Source organism: Sus scrofa, chromosome 18 (assembly GCF_000003025.6).
Source record: "Sus scrofa isolate TJ Tabasco breed Duroc chromosome 18, Sscrofa11.1, whole genome shotgun sequence".
Taxonomy (NCBI): Eukaryota; Metazoa; Chordata; class Mammalia; order Artiodactyla; family Suidae; genus Sus; species Sus scrofa.
Window position 1 is genome coordinate 54,768,372 of NC_010460.4, and position 18,146 is coordinate 54,786,517.

General features: G+C 49.7%; 1 protein-coding gene across 3 annotated transcripts in view; it reads right to left on the reverse strand.

Moving 5' to 3' along the window:
• POU6F2 (POU class 6 homeobox 2) overlaps nt 1-18,146 on the reverse strand; it is a 486,796-nt gene that overhangs the window by 23,539 nt on the left and 445,111 nt on the right. For all 3 annotated transcript variants that reach the window (XM_021079083.1, XM_013985842.2, XM_021079084.1), the window contains exon 7: nt 14,729-14,935. In XM_021079083.1, coding sequence (XP_020934742.1) covers nt 14,729-14,935 — 207 coding nt within the window. The remainder of the gene's footprint in view (nt 1-14,728; nt 14,936-18,146) is intronic.

Here is an 18,146-nt window from a genome sequence, read left to right on the forward strand (position 1 = left end):
GAATCCAAGCCACATCTGCAGCCCACACCATAGCTCACGGCAACACTGGATCCTTAACCAATTGAGCGAGGCCAGGGATTGAACCCAAGTCCTCATGGATACTAGGTGTGTTCATTACTGCTGAGCCACGACAGGAATTCCATACATGGTTTTTAATCTGCAATAACCCTCTTCATTAGGTACTGGCGACGCTGTTCCAGAAGAGGAAACGGGGGCCTTAAAAGTGGTTTACCTGGGATCGCACGGCTGGCATGAGCGAGCTTTGAATCCAGGTAAGTCTGACTCAAGCGCCCTCACTCCTTCCCTGGGAGCCTCTCAACTCCTGTCTTCTGCCCCAGGCAGTGCTTACTAGTCAGGGAAACAGCTGGAAGCTTGAGCCGGGACTTGTGGGAAGAAAGGCCATATATTCAGACTGATCTTGGCGAGCTGCCCTCAGGGCGGACAAGCACTCAAGTGGCCATCACGAGCATTCGATTCGAACACTGCTCATCTTTTTAAGTATGAAAATTTAAATAATTTTCTAACTTAGGATTATTCATTATGGGTTCCAAAGTATTTAAAATTTCATATATTTTAGAAAACATAATGGCTAGAGCATTATCCAAAAGTATGCTTTTGGTGTCGTCTGGGACACATCTCAGAGTTGTTTGTGGATTGTTCTCTGGTTTGTATAATGAATGCTGGTTACCTGCAGCGCCCCAAGTTTACTTTTCTCAGCACTGCATCCTGTTTCTGTGTCATCTTTTCTATTTATTCACCATATACCCCGTTAGACCGCCTGAAGGAACGAGCTGGAGTTTCTCTCCATCTAAGCTGAGATCATTGCTTTTTCTTTTCCTTTCCTTTTCTTTCTTTTCTTCCCTCCCTCCCTCTACCTTCCTTCCCTCCCCTGCTTCTTTCTTCCGTCCCTCCTTCCCTCCCTTTCTTTCTTTCCTCCTTCCCTTCCTTTCTTTCTTCCTTCCTCTTTCCTTCCTTCCTTTCTTGCTTGCTTGCCTCTGAATCAGGCCTGCATACGCTGCGTTATGGGCTGAACTGTGTCCCACCCCAGCTTCATATGTTAAGTCTGATATCTCGGAATGTGACCATTTGGAAACAGGGTCTCTAACGACACACTTTAGTGAGAGGAGGTTATCAGGGCGGGCTGGGGTCTTTATACGAGGAGGAGATTTGGACACAGGCAGGAACAGAGGAAAGGCCCCGGCATACAGCGGGGAGAAGGTGGGCGTCTGCAGGCCAAGGAGGGCGGCCTCGGGAGGAAGCCCCCCCGCCGACACCTTGGTCTCGGTCTTCCAGCCTCCAGAGCTGTGACCGCAGGATCTCTGTCACCTGAACCACCCGGTCTGTCGCACTGGTTACGACACTTCCAGCAGGTCAGCACAGGCCGAGAGGATGGAGGGCCACCCAAAAAAGCAGGAAAGGAAAGGGGCAGTTTGTGTCAGAGGCTTTGCTTCGTCGGTCCCACAGGGAGGGGCAGGATTCGGTCTGAAAAGCTTGATACTTCCTGCTGCCTCTCACAGGCTGGCCTCGTTGGGTGTTTTGTGCTGGTCATCAGTGCCAGAGAGGTTTCAGATGGTCAACAAAAGCAGATTCAAGTGCAAGCATACTTTAAAGGCTTTCTTGATTTTCCCTGCCACTTACACACATAACACAACGTATCCTTAATAATGCTTTAGTTTCTGGAACAAAGCCTCTTCGAATAAAATTCACAGTTGTTATGAAGATAAGTGGGGGTGACGAGTCTTGGAAAATGGGGTAAAATGCAGAAGCAGAATGTGATATACAAGTTGGAAAAGTCAATTCCGATAAACAGGAAAAGTCAAATGGGATTAAACATAGAGAAATTCATTTGGGAAGAGAGGAGAAACGCTACAAACATGTAACGGCAAAAAACAGAGGCGACCTGGGCTTTTATAAATACGTCAGAGGGCCGTGATGGACCACAGGCCAAAGCCCCAGTGCAGGGAGGCAGTGAGTGTCACCCTGAGCGTCCAGCAGGAGAAGGGCGGGCAGGGGCCACAGCCGGCCTCCCTGCCCTGGCTGGCATTTTCCCCTGTGCTGTGTGCCCGATGAGACCGTGCAGAGCAATGACCTCAGTGGTTCCCAGGATGGAGTGCTTTCAGCATCATCTGGAGAGCTGTTAAAACACACATCCCTGGCCCCACCCCACGGTGTCTGGTTCAGCAGGTGCAGGGCGGGGCGCAAGACTGCACTTCTACCACGTTCCCAGAGGCTGCTGAGGCTGCTGGCTGGGAGAACACACAAGGTTTTGGAAGGAGCTCCTCTTAGGAAAAGGAAAAGGGTAAAGAAAGTGGATTTATGATGCCTCGATAAGAGAAGCCAGAGCTCAGATTTAAGAACTGAGTAATTAAGGAGGCATGATGAATGCCTTGCTGTTACTGAGGAGTTCCTTCTCCTGTGGACAGGAAAACTGCACTACGTTTGCTGAAAGATTTAGGGTTCACCTCAGGACAGCTGAAATACTTGAACATTTCTGAGGATGGGAATTCTTGCTGTGGTGCAGTAGGTGAAGAATCCAGTGGCAGTGGCTCAGGCCACTGTGGAGATGCGGGTTTGATCCCTGGCCTGGCGCAGCGGGTTAAAGGAGCTGGCACTGCCACAGCCGTGGCGTAGGTCACAGCTGCAGCTCAGATTCCATCCCCAGCCCAGGAACTCCACATGCAGGAAGTGCAGCCATAAAAAGAAAAAAAGAAAAAAATTGAGGATATAGAACATGATACCCCAGGGGGATTTTAGTTATTACTGTGGAAAGTTTAAAAAAGTCAGGAGGGGCGATCCCGTTGTGGCGCAGTGGAAACGAATCTGACCAGCATCCATGAGGACACAGGTTCGATCCCTGGCCTCCCTCAGTGGGTTAAGGATCCAGGCTGTGGTGATGTGGCTGTGGCCGTGGCCAGCGGCTGCAGCTCCAATTCGACCCCTAGCCTGGGAACCTCCATATGTCATGGGTGCAGCCCTAAAAAATAAAAAGTCTAGAGGGAGTGATCCTTTTGGTAGAGTTTAGGGGACCTGCTGCGTTTCCTTTCCACTCAGTTCTGTGATTCTGAAACATCACTTTAACCTAAGCAGGAAGAAGGGCCTTAGGTGTAAGGCCCCATTACAGACACCTGCTTGCAGAGGGTAGATACGGGAAGAAGCGCTCCTGGCCTCGAGAAGGAGCTGAGAGCAGCGTCACCCCTCCAGGCACTTCGGAGGAAGAGAGGCGTGAGGAGACTCAGAATCTGAGCGGGATTCTGGGGAGACAGGGGCAGGAAACGCCCAGGCAGTCGCCCCACAAACCTGGGCCTCACGACCAGGACTCAGCGGGGACAATGACGGGAGGGCAGGCAGATCTGAGAGCCGAGAAGGAAACGAGGGATTAAACGGAGGGGAGACACTGAGGTGGGAGAGTCGGGAGAGAGGAAGGAGCCGGCAGAGGAAACAGAGGAGCGAATCCAGGCTGTGGGAGGGTCTTCCCAAGCTGCCGGCAGGTGCTCATTTAGAACAAACTGGAAAACGAACGAGGACAGCATCGGGGGCCCTGGAAGGGCCTGGCTGGGCTGCCCCGGAAGCGCGGCTCTGCGGTCTGGGGCCCCAGACAGGGCAGCGCGGTGGTTCTACAGCCGTTAGGTTGAACAGGATGGAGGGAGCCCCCAGTGCGGTCTGGGTCCTGAGCGAGGCTCAGTCTGCCCCTGCCCTTCAGGTCTAGACGCGCAGTGACGGCACAGTGCGACGCCAGTGAGCAGAGTGCGGGGAGAGCAGAGGGAGGAGGCCCTGCAGGGAAGCCTTACAAGGGAGGGACCCGGACGGGGGGTGGTGGGGGGGGACAGTGGTGGGCGTGTGCCAGACAGAGGAGGTGGGAAAGGCTAGGGCTCCCAGGCCAGGGGGCAGAGTTGCTGGCAGCCTGCCCTGGCACCTGAGCTTGGCAGGGAGTGACAAGAGGAGACCAGAGAGGGCAGACGCCCAGCTGTGTGGCTGGCAGGTCAAGGTCTCTTTTGCCCGGGGTCCGCATTTCATCCATCTAGGAAACCCTGCACTGTTTCAAATCCCTATGGGTGGAAATGCCTCATTTGTATCTCATTCTGGGGGCTCCAAGAAAAAAAATCATATGGCATTTTAGAGAGCTAATTTATTTTTCCTATTTACCTACCTGTCTGTCTGTCTGTCTATCTATCTATCTATTTTTAGGGCCACATGCCCAGCATATGCAAGTTCCCAGGCTAGGGGTTAAATCAAAGCTGCAGCTGCCAGCCTATGCCACAGTCACGGTAGTGTGGAATTGGAGCCGTGTCTGGGACCTACACCACAGCTCATGGCAACGCCAGATCCTTAACCCACTGAGCGAGGCCAGGGAGCGAACCAGAGTCCTCATGGATACTATTTGGGTTCTTAACTCACTGAGCCACAATGGGAACTCCTATTTATATTTTTATTTTTTATGGCTGCACTCACCACACATAGGAGTTCCTGGGCTAGGGATCAAATCCCAGCCACAGCTTCGACCTACACGGCAGCTGCAGCAACTCCAGATCCTTTAACCCACTCTGCTGGGCCAGGGATCAAACCCTTTTCTCCACAGTACCACAAGCCACTGCAGTCGGAGCCCACTGTGCCGCAGGGGAAACTCTCTAGAGGGCTAATTTAAATCAATTGGCTTCCTATTAGCACCCAGATTCCATTTTGAAGAACAACTGAGTGCCTTCATGGCTGGCTGTCTCCAAGCATTAGAGCTGTGGTATTTAATTTTTGAAAAATACTTGATTTTACAAATTGTAACATTTTTTTCCACATTCAAATGTCTCTGTTTCCTTTCTGACACTAAAAACTCCCCTTAATTTTTGTTGGGATTTAGAGGAAGGATAAATATACACAAAAATGATGTCTGTGCTGCTCATGAGGAGTCATTAACTTAGAGTCACAGGATTCTAAGGGCAAACCCAGGCATCTGGGGCACTCTGACTTTTGGGGGGCAGTTCCCTGTAATCCGCAGGAGTGAAGATTCCTAGGGAGGGGACAAAAGGTTGCTTTCAAGCGCCACCACACGTTTCTGAAGTCAGCGATTGTTTCACGCTCAGTAAGGTCCTTCTTTCTCTCTCTCCTTTTTATCTAGTCTTCTCCTGACTTTTATTTTCTCTCATTGCCCACCGAGGAGCTCTGATGAGACACGATGGAAGCGATATCTAGGGCTATCCGATTCTGCTGTATCTTTAAAAAAATATTGTTCCCGTTTCAGATGATGGCTTTACAGGTTCTCAGTCTTTCATCACTGGGATTAATCACCATCAAGAGCAGGTTTTATTCAGGTTCTCTGAGTTAGGGGAGGGCAGATGTAAAGATTAAAGATGCAATGACTTCTATTACATTAAAGCGAATCACCCAGCTCGTCTGGTCCGAGAGCTCCGTCCTTCCCTCCATAAACGTGGGCCTCCTTCTGAGTGTGGTTAGGGAACTCGGCTCCTGTAATTTATGACCTGTTTTACTGTTGGAGCGATGCTCTTGTGAGATCAAGCATTTGTCATAAATCACGTGAAAAATAAATTGAGCAACTTCTCTACTGTGTAGAAATCCTCTATTTTCAGTGGTTGCTCATCTCATCGTTCTCCACTGGAAAGGGTAACAGTTAAAGAAAAAGTTGAAGGCCACCCTCCTGACGCCTCCAGCTCTGAGCTTTTTCCTTTTGGACTCTGGGCATTTTATGACCTGCTCTCCTCAGCATCCCAGCTTTCATATCAGGGGCTCCGACTTGAGCGATTCCTGTCGAGTCCCCAACGTGTTAACTGTACCGCACATTCCAAGGTGCTTCCATCAGAGCTGATGCCGAGAAGGAGTACCAGTCACCCACTGCCACCACCTTCCCACCATTTCTCACCAGACGCGTGATCTGCTCCTTTCCCTGTCCAGGTTTCCGGGGCTTGGATAGACCACGGCACGCGAGCCCTGAACAGCAGGACGGGCCACTGGAGCCTGTGCGACGGGAGGAGTCAGGAAGGTTCTCGTGTCACTCTTCTCAGCTGTGCCCACGTGTCCTTTCAGCAAGCACAGACCTGCCAGGTGTGTGCACGTCCGCCAGCAAGGAGGGTCCTGCCGCCCGGGCTGCTGGTGAGTTGCATCTGCGAGGCACATCCCTGGAGCCTGGCTGTTTCTTCCCAGTTACCCGATCTCCGACTCCACCGTGATGAGGACGGCGGCAGCGGTTGGCCCAGCAGAGGACCAGACAGTCTGCCACAGTAATGAGGCTTCATTCCAGGGGCCAACAGGTGCTGCTTGAGGAAGCTTCTGAGGTGTGTCTGTGCGCTCGAGAGAGACCGGGAATGGATGGGTGATGTCTGCCGTGGGTGAGGAGGTGAGGGGCAGGGCCCCACATGCCTCTGTTTTGCTGTTTCTCAGGTCCTTCTGGATTATAACCGTAGTACCTCGAACACAGCTGTCCCCTTCTGTAACAGCCAGTCTGTCACCCACACACCTTCCTTAGAAATGCAAGGTGAGAGTGAGAGCTCTTTATGCTAATTAATGCATCACCTTTTTGGCAATTTACAACTTGGCTGTGCTGACAGGTAGTTTGTAGCAGACTGTATGAAAGGAGGATGATCTCATTTTTCCCCTTTGCGATAATGTTGAACCAAAGTTTGAACAGATTAAAAAGCCACTGAGAAGCTCCCCTTGTGGCTCAGCTGGTTAATAACCTGACGGAGTGTCCAAGAAGATTCAGACTCGATCCCTGGTCTCACTCAGGGGTTAAGGATCCAGCACTGCCACAGTGTAGGGTACAGATGCGGCTTGGATCTGGCATGACTGTGGCTGTGGCATAGGCCTGGCACTGCAGCTCTGATTTGACCCTTGGCCTCGGAACTTCCATATGCCACAGGTGTGGCCATTAAAAAAAAGCCAATGAAACAGAGAACCTTGCCTTTTTGGGGGGAACTATTTAGAAGGTTGAGACTCCAATGGAATTTTGTAAATAGTAAAAGGAAGCAGGAGGGAGGTAGGGAGGGGGCGGAATGCCTCATGATCCTTCGTATTTCTGTGATGTCCGTTGTTACTTCTCCTTTTTCATTTCTACTTTTATTGATTTGAGTCCTCTCTCTTTTTTTCTTAAGAAGTCTGGCTAAGGGTTTATCAATTTTGTTGATCTTTTCAAAGAACCAGCTTTTCGTTTCATTCATCTTTTCTATGGTTTTGTTTCCATTTCATTGATTTCTGCTCTGATCTTTATGATTTCTTTCCTTCTACTAACTTTAGGTCTTGTATGTTCTTCTCTCTCAAGCTGCTTTAGATGTAAAGTTAGCTTGTTTATTTGAGCTTTTTCTTATTGCCTGAGGTGGGCTTGTGTTGCTATAAACTTTCCTCTTAGAACGGCTTTTGCTGCATCCCATAGGTTTTAGAGTGTCGTATCTTCCTTGTCATTTGCTTCTAGGTATTTTTTAATTTCCTCTTTGATTTCTTCAGTGATCCATTGGTTGTTTAGTAGCATGTTGTTGAGTCTCCACGTGTTTGTGTTTTTTGCAGCTTTTTTCTTGTTGTTGATTTCCAGTTGTATAGCATTGTGGTCAGAAAAGATGCTTGATATGATTTCAGTTTTCTTAAAGTTACCGAGGCTTGATTTATAGCCCAAGATGTGATCAATCTTAGAGAATGTTCCATGTGCACTTGAGAAGAATGCATATTCTGTTGCTTTTGGATGGAATGTCCTGTAAATATCTATTAAGTCCATCTGGTCTAATGATTCATTCAGGTCCTGTGTTTCCTTATTGATTTTCTGTCTGGATGATCTGTCCATTGCTGTAAGTGGGGTGTTAAAATCCTCCACTATGATTGTGTTATTGTCGATTTGTCCTTTTAAGGTTGTTAGAAGTTGCTTTATATATTGTGGTGAACCTATGTTGGATGCATAGATAGTTAAAATTGTTATATCTTCTTCTTGGATTGATCCTTTGATCATTATGTAGTGACCTTCCTTGTCTCTTAAAATATTCTTCATTTTAAAGTCTATTTTGCCTGATATGAGTATTGCTACTCCAGCTTTCTTTTGATTCCCGTTTGCATGAGATATTTTCTTCCATCCTCTCACTTTCAACTTGTATGTGTCCCTAGAAGTGAAGTGGGTCTCTTGAACAAGACAGCATATATATGGGTCTTGTTTTTGTATCCATTCAGCCAGTCTATGTCTTTTGGTTGGGGCGTTTATTTCATTATTGATATGTATGTTCTTAATGTCATTTTATTAATTGCTTTGGATTTGTTTTTGTTGCTCTTTTTTTCTTCCCTTCTTTTCTTGTTCTCTCCTCTTCTGGTTTGATGACTATCTTTAGTGTTGTATTTGAGTTTATTTTTCTTTGTTTGTGTATCAATTGTAGATTTTTGGTTTGCAGTTATTCTTAAGTTTTGATATAAGAGTCTATATGTATATATGAGATTCTTTTAAGTTGTTGGTCTCTTAATTGCAAGTGCATCTCCAGTGTCCTGCATGTTTACCCTCCTCTTCTCATGATTTCTGATTTTGGTGGTATAATTGTACATGGATGATTTCATATCTTTACTGTATATATGCCTTTACTGGTGAGCCTTGTCATCTGTGGTATCTTTGTTCCCTGTTGCTGCCTTTTCTTTTCTGCCTAGAGAAGTTCCTTTAGTATTTGTTGTAAGGCTGGTTTAGTGTTGCTGAATTCTCTTAGCTTTTGCTTATCTGTAAATCTTTTGCTTTCTCCTTCAAATCTGAATGAGAGCCTTGTTGGGTAAAGTAATCTTGGTTAGAGGTTTTTTTCCTTTCATCACATTAAGTATATCATGCCACTCCCTTCTGGCCTGCAGAGTTTTCTGCTGAAAATCTGCCAATAGCCTCATCGGGGCTCCCTTGTATGTTATTTGTTTCTTTTCCCTAGCTGCTTTCAATATTTTCTCTTTGCCTTTAATTTTGGTCAGTTTGATTAATATGTTTCAGGGTGTTCCTCCTTGGGTTTATTTTACATGGCACTTGTTGTGCTTCCTGGATTTGAGCGAGTGGTTCCTCTCCCATTTTAGGGAAGCTTTTGGCTACTATCTATTCAAATATTTTTTCTGTGCATTTCTCTGTCTCTTCTCCTTCTGGCACCCCTATAATACAGATGTTGGTGCATTTAACGTTGTCCCAGAGTTCCCTGAGACTCTCTTCGTTTGTTTTCAATCTTTTTTCTCTTTTCTGTTCCCCATCAGTGATTTCCACTAGCCTGTCCTCCACCTCACTTATTCGTTCTTCTGCCTCCTGTATTCTGCTGTTGGCTGCTTCTAATGAATTTTTATTTCAGTTATCATATTTTGCATCTCTTCTTGCTTAAGTTTTATATCTTGTATCTCTTTGCTCAGTGTTTCCTGTAAGTTATCCATCTTTGCCTCCAGTTTATTTCCAATGTCTTGCATCATCTTCAGCATCAACAGTGTAAAGTCTTTTTCCTGGAGGCTGAGAATCTCCTGATCACTTAGCTGACTTTCTGGGGTTTCTTCTTTCTCCCTCATCTGAGTTATAGTTCTCTGTCTTTTCATTTTTATAGGTTTTTAGTGTGGTGACCTTTTTATAGATAATAGAGTAATAGCCTCTCTTGTTTCTGATGTCTGCCCCCCTTGTGGCTGAAGTAGGTATGGGGCCTTGCTGTAGGCTTCCTCACAGGGAGGGACTGGTGCCTGCCCACTGGTGGATGGGGCTTATTCCTATTCCTCTGGTGGGTGGTGCTTTGTCTCTGGGTGAGATTAGAGGAGGCTGTGTGCCTGGGGGGTCTTTAGGTAGCCTGTTTACTGACGGGTGGGGCTACGATCCCACCTGGATTGTTGTTTGCCCTGGGGCTTCTCAGCGGCTGGCTGACGGGTAGGGCCAGATTTTCCCAAAATGGCCCCCTCCAGAGAAAGGCACTGCTGATGAACATTCCTGAGAGCTTTGCTTCCAATGACCTTCCCTCACAACAAGCCACGTTTACCCCTGTTTTCCCAGGATGTCCTCCAAAAACTGCAGTCAGGTTTGACCCAGATTCCTATGGAGACCTCACTATGCCCTGGGACCCAGTGCACGTGAAAGTCTCTGTGTGCCTTTTAAGAATGGGGTCTCTGTTTCCCCCCAGTCCTGCGGAGCTCCTCCGCACAAGCCCCACAGGCCTTCAATGCCAGATGCTCTGGGGCTCTTTCTCCCCGTGCCAGATCCCCACACGTGAGGGTTTGATGTGGGGCTCAGAACTCTCACTCCTGTAGGTGCGTCTCTGTGAACCAGTTAGTTTCCAGTCTGTGGGGCTTCCCACCCAGGAGGTATGGGGTTGCTTATATCACGTAATTGCCCTCTTACCTCTTGATGTGAACTCCTCTTTGTCTTCTGGAGTAGGATATCTTTTTTAAGGTTTCCATTCCTTTTGGTTGAAGAATGCTCAGCCTTTAGTTGTGAATTTTGTTGTTTTTAGGAGAGAAGTTGAGCTCTAGTCCTTCTATTCCGCCATCTTAATCCCTTCTGCTGGAATTCCTCATGACAGTTGGGCAGCGACTGTCCCCTACCTGAGAGCAAGCTGAGGAAGAGAAGGACGGTGGGGACCTTGGTTCCCCAGGCAGCGGTTCAGATTCCCAGCGAGAACCAGCAAGACTGGGAGGTGGTGTCAGCCTCTGGGAGGGACGTGTGCTCGGCTCTGTCTTGGTTTTCCTGGTGTCGGCCCCTCACTGGAGGAGGTCCTCTTGCTGGACACTCCCCTGCTCCCCTCACTGCTCCCATGTGGCACTTATTACAGATCTCAGGCACATATTTGGACCAGTCTTTGATGAATGTGCATCTCCCTTGCTGGACTGTAAACTCCACGAAGAAAGGGCTCATGTCCACCAGCCTAGCTTCCAGGTTCCGGGCCCGAAATAGGTGGTCAATAATCAGCATTGCTATTAAACAGATTTTTAAGTAGTCATCAAACCAACAAGTGGCTTTTCCAAGCATCGCCTTTGAGTGCCACCAAGAACGAGTGGTATTCATGGTTGGGTCAGAAGCCAAATCGGAGGCTGTGGCTGAGGTCTCTGGAAGATGGCATCTGCTTTGCTGCAGATGAATGATGAATCAGTGTCTTCTTCTTCCCTTTTCCTTTGTATTTTATTTCCCTGCTAAAGGCTTTGCATAATACCGCCTCCCAGCAGCTCATGAAACCACATCCTCTGTCACACACTCACCAAGGGTCTTCATCTTTCCTTTCCACCCCTTCCTTTGTTACTGCACCTTCCAGCTTCTCAACACACCCAGGTCACAGGGGTGCTTGTTTCAAAATGTTTCAGAGCTGATACAGACTTTAGAACATTACAACAAAGAACTGGAAGAACTGGGAGTTCCCACGGTGGCTCAGTGTGTTAAGAGCATGACTAGAATCCTCAAGGATGCGGGTTCAAGAAGAGACAGCCTGTTCAATAATGGTGCTGGGAAAACTGGACAGCCACATGTAAAAGAATGAAATTAGAACACTCCCTAACACCATACACAAAAATAAACTCCAAATGGATTAAACACCTAGATATAAGACCAGACACTATAAAACTCTTAGAGGAAGACATAGGCCAAACACTCTCTGACATAAACGACAGCAACATCTTCTCAGATCCACCTCTTAGAGTAATGACAATACAAATAAACGAATGGGACTTAGTTAAACTCAAACGTTTCTGCACAGCAAAGGAAACCCTAAACAAAATGAAAAGACAACCCACAGAAGGGGAGAAAATATTTGCAAGTGAATTGACTGACAAGGGATTAATCTCTAAAATTTATAAACACCCCTTACAGCTCAATACCAAAAAAACAAACAACCCCATCAAAAAATGGGCAGAAGATCTAAACAGACATTTCTCCAAAGAAGACACACGGGTGGCCAAAAAACACATGAAAAGATGTTCAACATCACTCCTCATCAGAGAAATGCAAATCAAAACCACTCGGAGGTACCACCTCACACCAGCCAGAATGGCCATCACCAAAAAGTCTACAAACAGTAAGTGCTGGAGAGGGTGTGGAGAAAAAGGAAGCCTGTCACACTGTTGGTGGGAATGTAAATTGGGGCAACCACTGTGGAAAACAGTATGGAGATGCCTCAGAACACTAAAAATAGAACTCCCATTTGACCCAGCAATCCCACTCCTGGGCATCTCTCCAGAGAAAACCCTGACTCGCAAGGACACATGTACTCCGATGTTCACTGCAGCACTATGTGCAACAGCCAAGACATGGAAACCACCTAAATGCCCATCGACAGAGGAGTGGCTCAAGAAGAGGTGGTCCATATACACAAGGGAATATTACTCAGCCATTGAAAGGAAGGAAATACCAAACATTTTTAGCAACGTGGATGGACCTAGAAATTATCATGCTGAGCGAAGTCAGTCAGACAATGAGACACCAGCATCAAATGCTATCATTTGCATGTGGAATCTGAAAAAAGGACACAATGAACTTCTTTGCAGAACAGAAGCTGACTCATAGACTTTGAAAAACTTATGGTTTCCAAAGGAGACAGTTTGGGGGGTGGGGGGATGAACTGAGGGTTTGGGATGGAAATGCGATAAAATTTGGTTGCGATGATCATTGTACAACTATAGATGTAATAAATTCATTGAGTAATTTAAAAAAATATAATCTATGTGCAAATAAAACAAAATAAAATAAAATCAGGTTCAATCCTTGGCCTTGCTCAGTGGGTTAAGGATCCAGCGTTGCTGTGAGCTGCCATGTAGGTTGTAGATCTGGCTTGGATCTGGCATCGTTGTGGCTGTGGTACAGGCTGGCAGCTGCAGCTCTGATTCAGCCCCTAGCCTGGGCACTTCCATAGGCCACAGGTGTGGCCCTAAAAAAACAAAAAAAAGAAAAAAAAAATAGAAGTGATGTTTCTCCATCACTTTACCTGGTTTCACCTCTGCAGCATTTGACACTGTGTCTACTTCCTGCTTTTTAACCTGCTGGATGTGAAGTCTTCCCCCTTCTGGGCTCCTCTCCTACTTACCTGACCGTTTCTTCTCTCTCTGGCTGCCTCCTCCATCCCTAAAAGCTGGTGTTTCGCGAGGCGATTCCCTGGGCCTCCTTCCTCCTCCTGCTCCCCGTGCTTCCTCTGCTCTCCCTTCTCCTCCTGCTCCCGGTGCCTTCTCTGTCCACCTCACTTGTTTGCAGCTGCCACAGATCACCTGTGACTCTCAGGTCCAGCTCGCCCCTCCCGAGCTCAGCTGTAATTCCCGACGCGCAGATTCAGCACAGGCTCGCCCTCCCACTTTCTGATTTGTGTCTCACTCTCGTCTCCTGAATGGTTTGTATACAGTAGACGTTTCACCTTTTCAGTTCAACTTCCATTTGCTGCCAGAGTTGGTCTCTGGAAAAATGAAGCCGCCTACCATCCCCCTCCTTAGATCCCCCTCACTGGTTCCCGGGGTGCGGGGTAAACCACCATGTCACCGTCGCGGTGACTGTGTGAGTGCTTACTGGTCGGCACTATTCTGACCGCTTCACCTGTGGCACCCGCTTCCTCGTCCCCACTGCTCTGTGAAGCAGGTCCTGCTGTGTCCTGTGTCAAGATGCGCCTGATGTGTTCAGGGTCACACCAAGTGTGTCCTTTTCAGCTCGATTAGGAAGCCCTTTCTATGACTCCGTCTATGTTCCAATCCCAGGAACCTTCCTCTCCCTTCTTTTTTTTTTTTTTTTTTTTTTTTTTTGGCTTTTTAGGGCCGCACCTGAGGCATGTGGAGGTTCCCAGGCTAGGGGTCCAATCCGGAGCTACAGCTGCCAACCTACACCACAGCTCTTGGCAATGCCGGATCCTTAACCCACTGAGTGAGGCCAGGGGATCGAACCCGCAACCTCATGGTTCCCAGCCGGATTCATTTCCGCTGTGCCACAGCAGGAACTCCCTCTCATTTCTTAACACTCTCTCCTCCTGCACACCCCCTGCCTCCTGCCTGCTGGACCACTGCCTGCAATATTGTGGATCCATCTCTCACCTGCTTGACTCCTACGCATCCGTCAAGACTCAGTACCCAAACCATCTTCTCTGTCAAGACTCAAAACTCCCTGGACAAACTTGGTCCCTCTCATCTCTGTGATGAGACTCCCTTCCAGCCCAGAACTTTCTCTTCTGTTGCACACGGGGGCTCTGCTTATGCATCTGTGTTTTCTGCAAGACAACCAGCTTCTTGAAACCAGGAAGTGTCAGTCTCTCACCCCTGTTTCTTAGCATCTGGCAGGGCCTGCTATACAGTGGGTCATCCAGAAAGGGTTATTGAGGACAGCAATTAACCAGAAGCTCCATGAGGTCAGGAACCATGTCTCTCTTTTTCAGTGCTGTGTACCCAGCCCTGCGCATAATACACAGGAAGTGCTTGATCAAGTTCGATCTCTTGGTGTGTAATAGTTTGTTTCTTATTTATGCTTAAGACATCAAGGGTCTTCTTGATACCTTTTAGAATTGACTGAAAATTAGGTATCATAAGCAGAGATAAATAAGAACATACCTATTGAATTTTAGGCCATCGTCTCTGTTATAACTGAATGCATTCATGTTTTTAGATTGGGAGCTGTTTAGTTATCACTCATACTCACTAAGAATGAAAAATAAAGTTACTTGCTTTTTAAAAAATAGGTACTGACGTGTTAGGATTGCTGGGATTCAGTACTTTCCAATTTAAAAGTGACTTTTCATCAGTTGAGCCCAAACAGAAGAAGGGAGGTAAGGAGCGGTGTCCTGGGAGCCACGGCTGCCGGGACAGGAGCCTTTACCTGCTGGCCGGGCTTGATGGGGGACAGCGTGATGCCCTGGGTGTTGATCACGGGCAGGATCTGGTTCCCGATGACGGTGGCGATGATCTGGCCCTGAGCGTTGGTCAGGAGCTGGGGGGTGATGGGCTGCACCTGAAGGCCCTGCGCGCCGCTGGCCGCTTGGCCGGCCGGCCCCGGACTCGGCAGCAGAGGAATGGTCCCGATAATCTGCAAGAGACATGACCGCGGGTGAGGCCTGGCCTCTGCGCAGGGTGTGCACGCGCCTGGGAGACCACCCACGCCCCGGCCTCTGTCGGGGCTCCCCAGGAGCCGATGCGGAGTCGGCGATCAGCTCTGGGGGTTCGGGTGTGGAAGAAAGTGGCAGATGGGAGCCTCGGAAGTGGAGAGAGACACACGCTGACCGAGTGCATGGAGGGAAGGGAAAAACATCTTATTCAAAAATAAAATCAGGAGTTTCCTGGTGGCCTAGCGGGTTAAGGGTCCAGTGTTGTCACTGCTGAGGCTCGGGTCACCGCTATGGTGAGGGTTTGATCCCTGGCCCCCGAAGTTCCGCATGCCACGGGCGTGGCAAAAAAAAAATTCGAAAATAAAATAAAGCATCAGTGGGGCAGAAACATTTGACTTCAGCCCGGGCAGCACAGACACCTGCTCTGTCTCAGAACCAGATGGAAACTCCTGCAGGCAAGGTCCTCCCCTGGCTGGGGGGCTGCACCTCTTCCCTGCAGGGCTCCTCAGAACAGCCTTGCTCTCTCATCTCTCCTGCCCTTCCCTGACATCCTGCTTCTCTCTCAAGGTCGGGGTCCGCTCCCCGACACCCCAGCAGGACGAGGGGCCTCAGTCCACTGGTGGTCATGATGGTCTGGAGCCTGGGTTCTGGAGTCAAGGACATGGGGTCCATGCCCAGCTGTGCCCTGTCCTCTCCAACACTGTCAAGGAGCCTGAGCTTTCTGAAGGCTTGAAAAAACGGATCACCAACACATAGCTGACCCTCAAAATACAGGTAAAATGACCACCCAGGACGAAACATGTCTAAAATGCATTTTAAATGATGTGTCTTAAACCAGGGCCTTCGTGGCAGGTGCGGAGAAGGCTCTTCTCTGCATCTGGTGGCCTCTGGCTTCAGTGGAGGCCTCGTGGGGAGCATCATGGCGTGGAAGGGGGGCTAGCCCTGTGTGGCGGAGAAAGGGAGCTTGCCCAGAGCACACGGTGTTTGTGGGGTCTGCAGACACAGTTCACACTGGTCCACCGTCAGGGACGGATCTGATCTGTAAGGGACACGGACAGCAGACGGGCTGCCAAAGGGGAGAGGGGAGGGAGTGGGCTGCACTGGGAGCTTGGGGTTCATGGATGCAAAGTGTTACATTAAGAAAGGTTAGGCAGTGAGGCCCTGCTGTATAGCCCAGGGAACTGTGTCCAGTCACTTGGGAGGGAGCATGATGAAAGACACTGTGAGAAAGAGAGTGTGTTTAGACGTGCTCCTGGGTCACTTTGCTGTCGGCGTAAATTGACAGAATTATAGTAAAATTTACGAAAGCTCATCTGTGAAAAAGAAAACACGATGCGTGTTTCCCAACATCACAGGCAGGTCCAGGGAACGTCGCAGAGCGTGGGTGCAGGCACCACAGGTTGCTTACACGGCTCTGCTCTGCGGGGCCCCTTCCAGGCTGCCTTCCAGTCGGGGACTGGGGTGACAAGGCCCCGGGGCCTCGTGGCATAGTGATGCTGTCTCCGGAAGGGCTTTCACGGGTGTGGTTTCCATTCATGCCCCATTCTCTCAGCGGCTCAGTCCCATGGCTCCCAGTCCGGCCCGCTGTGAGTGGACGCAGCGGTGGAGGGTCAGGGAGGAGTTTGTCGGCGGCGGAGCGGCTTCCCGGTGTGGCAGCCGCCAGTGCTCGCTGATCCTTGTGTCACTGGCTCGTCCCCCTGGGAGGACACAGCTGGGGCGGCGGGAGGGGCACCCGCACTTAGAAGAGGCCCTGCCTGCGTCCCCTTTGCAATTTCCCACTAGATGATAAGCTGTTGGTGCCCCGAGTTGATGGGGGACTCCACTTTCTGCCCCACAGTAGCCCAAATGGGGCTTTGAACGTGGTTTCTCAAGATCTGTCTTCGGCGTGAATGGCTTCTAGAACTCCGCCACTGCTGGGGTTCCAGAGGCAACTGGCCCCACAGAGGGCCTGCAGGATCACAGGATTCAGTATCAAAGGTTGGGATGGAGAAACGCCCCCTTCTCACCGTTGTTGCATCGCCCACAAAAGCGCCTGTGGGATGGTGTTAACGGCGGAGGCCCGCGAATATCGAGTGTCCACGGCAGTGGTCAGCGGCTGCCGATGAAGGCCAGGTAATCCTGCGAGAGGGGTCAGCCACGGGCCCTCGGGGCGTCTGCGGCTCCGCAGTCTCGCTGAGCAGGCCTGCACTGTCCCCCGAGCGGCATCGTGATGAGCTTGTCCCATCGGTGGCAGCGAGGTCGGGAGGCGTCCCCGTCAGTAGATCATGCGCGTGAGTACGTGGTGACGAGTGGTCCTGCATCAAGCAGCTCAGGCTTCAAAGTCTGTTCCTACCCCCACAGGCAATGTGGGGGCAGGCTCCTGGTCTCACTCTGGTGCTGGCTACTCCCCCTTTCCCCGCTGGCCTGGCACCGTGAAGTGTGCAAGCCCCCTTCCCCAGCGGCCGGTAAAAGCTCAGCGGCTGACCCATCCCTTCTGGCTTCCTTGCGTCTTGGGCCTGGGAGGCTCTGCTCCACCTGATGGGCCCGAGTCGAAAGCCTACAGAAGCTGGATTCTCGTAGGCGGCAGGGGCTGTGGTTCTATTTTAGGTGGGGTGTCAGCGTGTTTACCTGGGAGAAAGCTTCAGACAGGCACAGCACCGGGCAGCACAGAACATGCCGTGGTGCAGAGAGAGGCGTTCTGCTCCCAGAAGATTTGACACGAGTCTGTTCTTTCCGGGCTAATGAGATGCTCTGCCTGCCTTCCGGGTAGAAAGAAGAAGCCAACGCGAACATCTCACCAGCCCCTTCCCCAAGTGCAGCCTTGCCTGCCAACCCTGCACGGCGACATTACTAAAACACGGTGCCAGGCTGGCTCCCCACCCCGCCCCCTTCCTCGCTTCTCCGGGGCTCTGGCATCACTTGCGGAGGATGGGACAGCGCTGGTGTCAGCCAGAGGGTCTGCAGTGGCACGATGGAGGGAACCCTTTAAGAGGAGGGTTTGCCTGCAAGGTGGCCGTTGGGGCGGGGCAGACGGGGGTGGGTGGTTTTAAAGTCAAGAAGGCCTCTGTGAAGCCGAGCCTTTCTCATCTTTATTCCCCTTTCGGGGCGCTGGGATCACCATCGCACTTTTGCCAAAACCTGGCGGTGCTTCATGGGGCGTCTTCTAACATTCCCGAGTCTTAACACACTCATTTTAATTTGCTCCCGGGCATC